Raw genomic sequence first — 9,574 nt, 5'->3', positions numbered from 1 at the left:
CTCTCTCTCTCTATCTATCTCTCTCTCTCTCTCTCTCTCTCTATCTCTCTCTCTCTATCTCTCTCTCTCTCATGTACACAAACATACACACAATGATCACATTCCCCTAACAATACACCACTACATGCACGAGACCTCAAGATAAATTATGCACAGTCATGATAAAACAACACATGAGTCTGGAAAATTTTGACACAACTATTACACAGCGACCAATTTGCTTCCAAACAGTCAGCTAGTCCATTCCACCATCCTTGTAGTTCATCCCACCACCCACAGAGGTCGACTCACCACCCACAAGGAGAACAAAGTAAAACCGCAGACACAATATCAATTTTTACAACCTTCTACTGCAACTTTGCATGCTTGTGTTGCCCAAAGAGAACTTTTAGAACTCCATCAAAGCTTAATCATCGCAAAACGGTGAATTCAAATAAAGGTAAATGTATCATGCAACCCTAAATGAAGAATGTTCAACATCAAAACACTGGGAAAATCCCTGGAACTTTTGAAGTATGCCAAAGTGAGGTAACTCTGAACCACCTAAAGATAAACTGAGTCCACTAAAATGTACCCAAAGGCCCAGCTCAATGACTGGATGGAGAATTTATATAAAAGTGTTTTGTATCACAGAAAAGCAACCTCGGATGAGGACCATCACAATGTATGAGAACTCACCACCACCCCCATTCTATCCCAGCACATCTTTGCAGCCCACCATGGGACAGACAACAAAAGACAAGCTTAAGATGAGCGCAGTGGTCCAGAGGAGAAGTGCAAACAATGAGGCAGATCCCGGCAGGCCTCTACGACACTTGCTGTGGCTGATGGGGTGGATGCGGCACTATGGGAGGCAGGGGGGACGACTCGCCCAAAGGTCGTAGGATGGGCGTGTGTCGGTCCAGGAGGTCACTGACCGTGATGTTGGAGTTGGTCAGTCGGACGCTCAGGGGCTTCATCCCCTTCTGGTTCTCTTCCAGCATGTCCAGCTTTCTATAGTACTGGGGACACAAAGACAGCAAAATAAATGAGCACACCAAACAATTAAAAGAAGAAGTATAAAAATAATAATACTTTAATGATAATAATAGAAAAAGAAGAGGAGCAAGAAGAAGAAGAATGATAATAATAATAACAGTAACAACAATAACAATTGTAATACAAATAATAATACTACTACTAATAATAACAATAATGGCAAAAATAAAAACAGTACCAGTAACAATAAAAATAACAATTTATAGTATTGAACCCCAATAGTGCAAATTTCCGCTCAAAAGTAAGCTCTAAGCGCATTAAAATTATTTTATAACCCCAACAGACCTGATAACATTTTGGATCTCAGCTTCCTGGGAAGCATACTCACACACACACACACACACACACACACACACACACACACACACACACACACACACACACACACACACACACACGTCAACTACACATGCAGAGCAATTATCACATTTGTGACTTAATACTTTTGGACATATCTAAACATGCATGGGTGAGTCGACTTACCCGTCCGGGTCCTTTCTTTACACGACCGCCCTCTTTCACGATGACACCGTGTGACACCTCCATCTCCTCAATCTGAAAAAACAAAACAAAGCATCATCAAAAGCACCATACAATAAGATATAATGTACACACAACACATGGGGTCATCAAGCACACAACACAATATAACATATAGCACTGACACCAAATCATACAGTTTGACAAATTAGCGCATACATTTAAAACGTTTTTTGTTTTTTTTTCTTGGTGGGTTTTGTTTTGTTTTTTGGGGTTTTTTTGGGGGGTTGGCTTGTTTGAGTAAAGAGAAGTGCATTAACATGGCAAATGGTCACCTAGAGTAGGAAAAGAGTGAGACAGACAGGCAGAAACAACAGATGGAAAGAAAAAAAAGTAGGACCAGTAGCGGGGCGCCATTGGTGCGAGCGCCCCACTTTACACTGGCCTTCACCCCCCCCCCCCCCCCTTTTCTAATTGTTCTAAACCAGTCAGTGCTCTAGACCTACATTAGGCTTACTACATCCTTGCGATCTGTCACCCACTGCCTCTTCCAGTGAAGAGACAGACAGCGAGGAGGGTTTATGCTCGCCGCTTGCCGTTGTGTCTGCTGGGAGCAAGCAAAATCTTTGCACCACAGTTATTTTTGTCACTGAAGATAAATCTAGCCATTGTTCTTCCTGCACCAGAAGAAAAGTGCATGAAACTGCTCTTTGCAGCATCAATTTGGTGCAAGCTAAAAATTTGATTCAAGTTTCCACTAGCCTATCTACTACACTAATAGATTTTTTATAGAGTCTACGGTAACTCAATGAAGAATGGGTATCGAAACTGTTGTCTCTCTTTATTTTGTAGCAAGTCCTGGTGCAGCATGAAGTTATTAGAAATCTTTAAATCTTCTCAGATTGTGAGCATAGTGAGTTGTTAGTATTGTTTCACTTTATGGCAGCTTTTATGCGGTTTCATCAAGAAACAGTTGTAAATATCGATAGATGTAGATTACGGAATATCCTGCAGATTCTAATTGACTTTCTCTAGAAATCTTAATAGTAGCTAGTAAGCCTATTGCCCATTTGCTCACTTTCCAATTATGCATCACCTTGTCTGCAACCCACGCGGTGCCACTGAGTAGGACCTAACAGAGGCACACTGTAACTACCCACCAGAGCACACAGTCAATACAAACTACTAGTGTTATGTTCAGAACAAAAACTTTGAAATTTAAATCTGTGGGATGAGATGAGCGAACTACAGACAAAATCAGACCTGCCTCATCCTGACTTTATCTACACAGCAGGTCTGCTGCTTACAAAATTATACACATCCAATCACAGTCCTCGGCGGAATCAAGTCTTTGGGTACAAAATCCTTTTAAAGGAAGAAAGAGAACTGTGGTGAAATTCTAATTCAGACAAAACTATTAAAAATCACTTCAGGTATTGGTTTAAGTAAAAATGAGCTCAACATTACATAACATAGAAAAAGCAAGCTACTTACCAGACCACTGCTGGGGAAGTGATTCAAATCAAAGCCCGAAACAAAGACAGAAACTACAGAAGAAGACAAAAGAAGTAGAACCTACCTGAAGCTCCCTCACACCACCCTATTAAATTCATTTTCAGAAAGAACAACTGCGTGTTTGCCTTGGATGTGGTTGGTAGGATAAGGGCACAGAAGTTAGCACTAATGTTACGGCCATTTGTCTCTTTGTATGAATGTTACTGGATACAAAACCAGTATCTGTGGTGCAGTGGTCAAGCTGCTCATCTTGAAAGCAGTGAACTTTTTTCAATTTGCATGTGGGGTAGACACTTTATCAAGTAGGCCTACTTTTGTCTATCTGCTGGGATATATCCAACACAGCCGTAGCTGGCCCAGACAGACTGGGTCAAAACAGCAAACTGAACGAAATTGTGCTGAGGGGGGGGGGGGTGTTGTAACACTCACTACAATTGGCTAAACTGAGGTCCAGAATCTAGCTCTACGGCTATGACAGTGGACACGTTGCTCTGTACGTCGCTCTGTGTGTCCACTCTCCGATAGATATTTTTCCAAACTGAGCAGAGAGGAGTTAAAGAAAAGATGAAACAAAAAAATCTGAACAAACAAGGCAAACGTCCAAGCCACTACAACTCAATAAAGTTTTAGATACAGTCCCTGGAACCCACAGGGATAAAAAAACTGGTAAGCCTACAGACAGAGAGTAAAATCTGATAGAGTTAATGAGATTTTGAACTCAGAAACAGAAGGCTCATTTGTGAAACAAACAACAAAACCTCTTTAAAAAATTAAATCTCAAGAATAACATGAGGAAAAATGAATAAAAACTGGTCAAGTCATACCTCAGCGGTATTCAGCGCCTTCTTCACTTTATGTAGCATAGCAGTTGTGGCCAGTTGGAGGGAAGTGGACGAGGCAGACTTTGGTCACATAAATTTCCACAAAATAAACAACACACACACAAAGGGCAACAAGATCAGTCCATTTTTGGAGAGTACAGAGAAGGGCTTTCACAGAATGATGGCCTTATAGTGAAAGGGCAACAGTAAGACAAGACACAGAGGTGTAACAGAGGGATGAGTCAGAAGGAGGGTCATGAAAGGACAACAGTCAATATGGTTTGTTAAGCTGGGACAAAACCATGCATAAAAAACAATGCAGGAATAGAACAGATATGAGAAATGTCACCACAGGGACACCAGTCAGATGAGAACATCGACATAACGGCAGTTAATTAGTGCTGGTGAATGATGACAAGAACTAAACGAGTTGGGCACCAGTAGGAGCTGCTTGAGGACCCTCCCTGCCTCTTACACTGAGATCAGAAACGAGACAAAACCGGTTACCTTTCATCATGACACTCAGAGAGAAGAAAAACACATTGTTGTCAAGCTGGTAGGAGAGAGAATAGTAATTTCATAATGTTTATGTGGTGTCTGCACCCATACACTCCTTCCCATCCACCCCCAAAATCTGTCTTTTCCTGTATCAAGGGAGAAGACAGTACTGCAAACCTGCACTCAGTTCCCACTTTCCACCACTCTGTGTGACGACACACAGAACATAGCAAAAACACATCAGGGGACCAAAGACAATGCAGCAACACTTCATGATACGAGCACACAGGCTAGAAAAAACAACACATAATGTGATCAAATAGAGAGCACTGAAACATCTGACTTACCAGTGGAGGAGGGAGGGGAGCCACACTGGAGGAGGAGCTGGGCTGTTTCACTTTAGAGGCTGTAGGTGAGAGTAACAGTTATACTTGTAACCATAACCACAACAACAGTGCTTTTCAAATACTTTTCTCTTTTAAAAAATCAGTCTTAGAGTACAGTAGTCTCCGCCTAAACGCACGGTGCTCGGGAGGGCTCCTTAGCGTGTTTATGCGGAGCGTGCGTTTACATGAACCTTTGCAAGGGGATGAAGGGACGCAGTCATCTCAATTCCTTATTACTCTAGTGATCTCCCTTGGAGAAGGGGGTCATTTTGGCAGATAATGTGACGATACGTGACTGTTTTGTGAAGGATTCCCCGACAGGGGTTAAGAATACAACGGTGTTGAATGGGGTGGAGGGGGGGGAGAAAGACAAACTCAATGTAATGACTATGCACTATAAACGTCGGGAACAGAAAGCCTACGACACTAAGAGGAAACTGTTGGTGATAGTCATAGCGACGATGGACCAGCCACGTGGCTTTCCAAGCGACCATCCCCGACCGTAAATTTATGCAGAATCATCCTCGAGAAACATTTTCTCCTGTGATTCGTTGAACAAGTACATTATAAGTTCTTCGAGCGCAGCTTATTTGGCTAATCTTTAATCCTATAGAGGCCTGTCTAGTGTTTTACGGCATTTACGCATGTCGCGCATCAGGCCTTGATCAAGATCTAACAAAACATTACACGCAGTCACTCAAACTCAAACACCAGTCAGAAACCTTCTATCAAAGATACATTTCCAGTGACCAATCAAAAAACATTTCAGTCCCCCCAATCCCCCCCCCCTCCCCGCCCCCCAACATTTAACCGACCAGCCCTAGACCGAGACCTGAGCGTCAGTGGAAAGTAGGGTGTGAAAACGCAGTCCATCACTCTCTTTGTACGGCGTGAGGGGCACTCTCACCAAATATCCGGTTTTTCTAGTAAATTCTAGGCGTGTCTTATGCAGGCTGTGCAGATAGTAGTGGACACTGGAAATTTCCCCTTGCCAAGCTTAACTTGTCGGCGTGTTTCGCGGATCGGAGCGTGCGTTTAGAGGTAGTGACCGTGCGTTTAGACATAGTAAAAAAACCCGTCAGAAGACGAAAGCGTGCGTTTGAGCGGAGCGTGCTTTTGTATGGCGTGCGTTTAGGCGGAGACTACTGTACAGTGGAACTCGGATTCAATGAGGTCGCCGGGCCTGACCTAAAATCTCATTGAATCCGAGTGTTCGTTATAGCAAACACGAGGTTTTGTGTAGATAATTACTGGCACTGAACAAGTAATGTAAAAAGAGAAGTCACAAGTAGTGCCTGAAATGCCTGCATATTATGAGCTGTGTAAAAAAAAAATACCGATTCGTTCAAATGCACTCCTGTGTCATCTCGATTGTTCACCACAAAGTTGTGTTGCTGTGTAGAGCCCTGCATACGGCAACTTTAGATTCCATAGACCAGCGCACAATTCATTACGAAGATCTACGTCAAGACTAGCTTATCATTGTAATAATGATCAGTTGCCGAGGAAAAAAAAAAAACGCGTTTGTATCTGTGACGTTCAACACCCGGACCACTAGTGCCACCCCCCCCCCCCCCCCCCCCCTCCCCGACGCACACACACAGTCACACACGTGCAGGGCGCCCATCCGACCCCGACACACGCCAGAGTAGACTCGTGTGCGAGCCAACAACGCATGTAATGGTATGAAAAAAGGTCGCTGATTGGTCGTATGCAACCGGCTAAGTGAATAATGGTTCACGATGCAGTTACAATGAATGGTTTCCCGGAATAGATAAAGTTCGTTCTGGAACTGTATCTTTTATAATTTAAAAAAATGAATTTTTGAAAAGCACATAAATTTTGGTTTTCTCAAGGATTTTTTATTAGCTTTACCCTTCCCTTTACTCACACCAGATCTACTTACACTAACAGAAATATCACTGTCAGGCTTTTTGCGCCTCTCAGGTACAAATTCTGGATCATTAGGATCGGTAAGTTCACTTTCTGACAAACTAGACTCATTGAAAACAATTTAAAATGTTGCTAGGTCAGCTGTGTACACGTACTTTCGAAATCAGCATGGGGGCAGCCATTTTCCCTAGAACTGACGTTTGTAATATCCTGAGTGACATCCCCTAAAAGTTCGTACTAGAAAAAGTTCTACCCCTACTTCTGTGAAACTTCACACGAAACGAAAGATATGGATGCACTAGCGCTGACGACGATTCCCGAGGCTCTCTCGGGATTACGAAAAGTGCAAAAAAATTATAAAGCTGGTCCCGTGGGTGTCACGGGATCCGCCATAAGAGGGTAATTGGCCAGTCCCAAGAATGTCTTGGGATCCGGCATCATTGAGTTAAAGGAACAAGAACAAGCTAGACTTCTTTTGTCCATCGAATGCCATCTAATACCTCCCCTCTCCCTTATCTTCTCTTCCTTATACTATCCTCCCCTCTGTCTCCCTCTCTCTCTATCGCCTGCCTGAATAATCTCTTTCAATTTTTGCCATTCTGGAAATCAGCTGTCTGCAAAGTTTATGAGATTGTCAACTCCACCTAGCTGTTCATAGGGCCCTATTCTTCCATATACCCCCGAAAAATTGTTTAGAACAAAAAGCTGACAATGATCAAAAAGAACAGAAATACGTTTGGTTTTATTTCCCGCATGTTCTACTCCCCTGGATTTTACCTAGATCGGATTTGATATCTACTGATCTAATAATATGCTCCCAAACTTTAGAGCACTGACTTACATGTGCTTAGAGACTCTGTGGACACCGTCTTGGTTGGTCGTGCCTTCCGGAGTTTGCTACCCGTGGATTTTCCCTTCCTCATGGCATCTAGACGAGCTTGGGCTGCCTCCACTGCTGGGTCCACCACGTGGTACTTGACGTTCACTCTGGCAAAACAAACACATGTACCGGGTCACTGGTGCTCTCACTACAGCATCATAAATTATATATATAGCTGTCACAACATTCTCACTATGGCAACATAAATATATACCTAGTCACTGATGCCCTCACGGTGGCACCACAGTGTGCTTTACTTAACAGCTTAAAAGCCGATCATCCAATTTCTGGCCAACCAGCTAGCTCTGGTCTACATTTATAAGAAAAAAGTTCACCCATTTGTAAGACTGACATAATTTCACTTCTCTTACAATCAAATGCGAAGCAACATGGTGAAATCAGGCACATGTGAAAATAATGAAATCGAAAAAACAGGCTTTTTTTTATTTTAAGTTTGGCAATTTTTATCAATTTTTTTAGCTTAGGCTCAACACCTTTTATGTCCATGTAAATTAGCAATCCCAAAATTCTATTTAAAAAAGATGGATATTTTTTTCATCATAGGCAAGACAAACGAATAAGCTTTAAGATGATACGAATAACTCTGCATGCCCAAAAATCAATGAGAGCCTGATTCAACCGTGTCAAGAGACAAATAAAGAATATAATGAATCAGCATCTGCGGTGATCAAGAGGCAGTGTTTGACAACTTACTTGTGTGTGGGTAGTTTCTCTGGGTCTAGACGCATGACAGCGACCACATTGCCTAATTCATCGTACACAACATCTTTGTTCCCCGGGGGACGGCCTGTCTGGACCTGGAAAAAAGCCACAAGTGTTCAAGAAGGTCAACAAACACTAAGGTCACTTTTGAGAGGTGGGATAGACAAAGCCCCAACTACCCCTGCAAGCATTACTACTGCCCCTATATCTATTACTGATGGCACAGAACATTATGATAAATAGAGTGAGATCATGACTGTTCAGTGAATTCCTTCCCCTCTTAACACTGCCATGTTGTTTGATATCCACTGAAACAATTTCAGCTTTTGAATAACATCTCCATAGAAAGAATTAATTCTGCATCCTTGCAGTTACAGTAAAGGATGTTACTCTATAACAGATAACACCTTTCTTCCCCATAACCAGATGTAGACAAAAATGTAATACAGAGCAACTGTGCAGTTGCATCACACATCTAACCTGTACAGAATACTATAAGACACTAGGCATCGGGTACAGGGGTGAAAGCCTATGAACTACAGGACTGATAACAAAAACATCTTCATTTAATATACAAACATCCAGAAATCCATATGTAATAATAATTTTCACATAATGAAACAACTCCACAGCCAGAAGGATGCACATGCCTCCTCATTTCACAATACACATTCCCACATACTACACAACACACTACTCCCTGTTCCTAAAAACATTCCTACACACTGCATAAAACATGTTTCTTCACACTACAAAGTGCACATGCCCTCACACAGGGCAAAACATTCATTCACTGTCATAAAAAACATTCTGACACACCACATAACACATATTCCTCAACACTACACAACACACTTGCCCGCACAATGCACAGCAAACTTCCCTGACACATACTCTGCTGTCAGCTGACAAAACGCCTTTTTTTTTGTCCAGAGCAGTTTCGAGAAATCAACGATTTTCAGTTTTCTTACAATATCTCAACTACTTTGCACAGTACATCAAGGTTTGAACTCGCACTCTAATCAGAATGTCATCCCCTATGTACAACATAAATTTTGTTTATTTTCTTTAAGAAATAAACAAATAATCAAGAAAAAAGGCGTTTTGTCAGCTTCGCCTTACACAAGGCGTTTTAATAAGAACGCCTTTTTTTAGATGTTCGCTGACAAAACGCCTTTTTTTACAGTCGGTGGCAGAAAAAAAGGCGTTTTGTCAGCTTTGCCCTGAACAAGGCGTTTTAACAAGAACGCCTTTTTTTTAGACGTTCGTTGACAGAACGCCTTTTTTTTAGTCGCTGGCACAAAAAAAGGCGTTGTGTAGGCCAACTCTTTAGAAATATG

The 9,574-nt window shown here is 42.1% G+C and overlaps 1 protein-coding gene across 3 annotated transcripts in view; it reads right to left on the bottom strand.

Annotated features, from left to right (window-relative positions):
- Positions 1-37: 37 nt before the first annotated feature.
- The window catches only part of LOC101846972 (uncharacterized protein C2orf81 homolog), a 20,504-nt gene continuing 10,967 nt past the window's right edge, over positions 38-9,574 (bottom strand). The window contains exons 6-11 of one of the 3 annotated variants that reach the window (XM_005101530.2): positions 8,226-8,329; positions 7,473-7,618; positions 4,700-4,758; positions 3,858-3,935; positions 1,522-1,593; positions 38-1,001 (exon numbers count right to left, since the gene is read on the bottom strand). In XM_005101530.2, coding sequence (XP_005101587.1) covers positions 807-1,001; positions 1,522-1,593; positions 3,858-3,935; positions 4,700-4,758; positions 7,473-7,618; positions 8,226-8,329 — 654 coding nt within the window. In that variant the 3' untranslated portion in view covers positions 38-806. Of the gene's footprint in view, positions 1,002-1,521; positions 1,594-3,857; positions 3,936-4,699; positions 4,759-7,472; positions 7,619-8,225; positions 8,330-9,574 lie in introns of those variants that run through there. The other 2 variants (XM_005101531.2, XM_013084351.2) reach the window with 2 other exon arrangements.

The sequence above is a fragment of the Aplysia californica genome, unplaced genomic scaffold (assembly GCF_000002075.1).
Source record: "Aplysia californica isolate F4 #8 unplaced genomic scaffold, AplCal3.0 scaffold00287, whole genome shotgun sequence".
Taxonomy (NCBI): Eukaryota; Metazoa; Mollusca; class Gastropoda; order Aplysiida; family Aplysiidae; genus Aplysia; species Aplysia californica.
The sequence above is the reverse complement of the archived record's forward strand: the minus strand, read 5'-3'. Positions and strand labels throughout refer to the sequence as shown.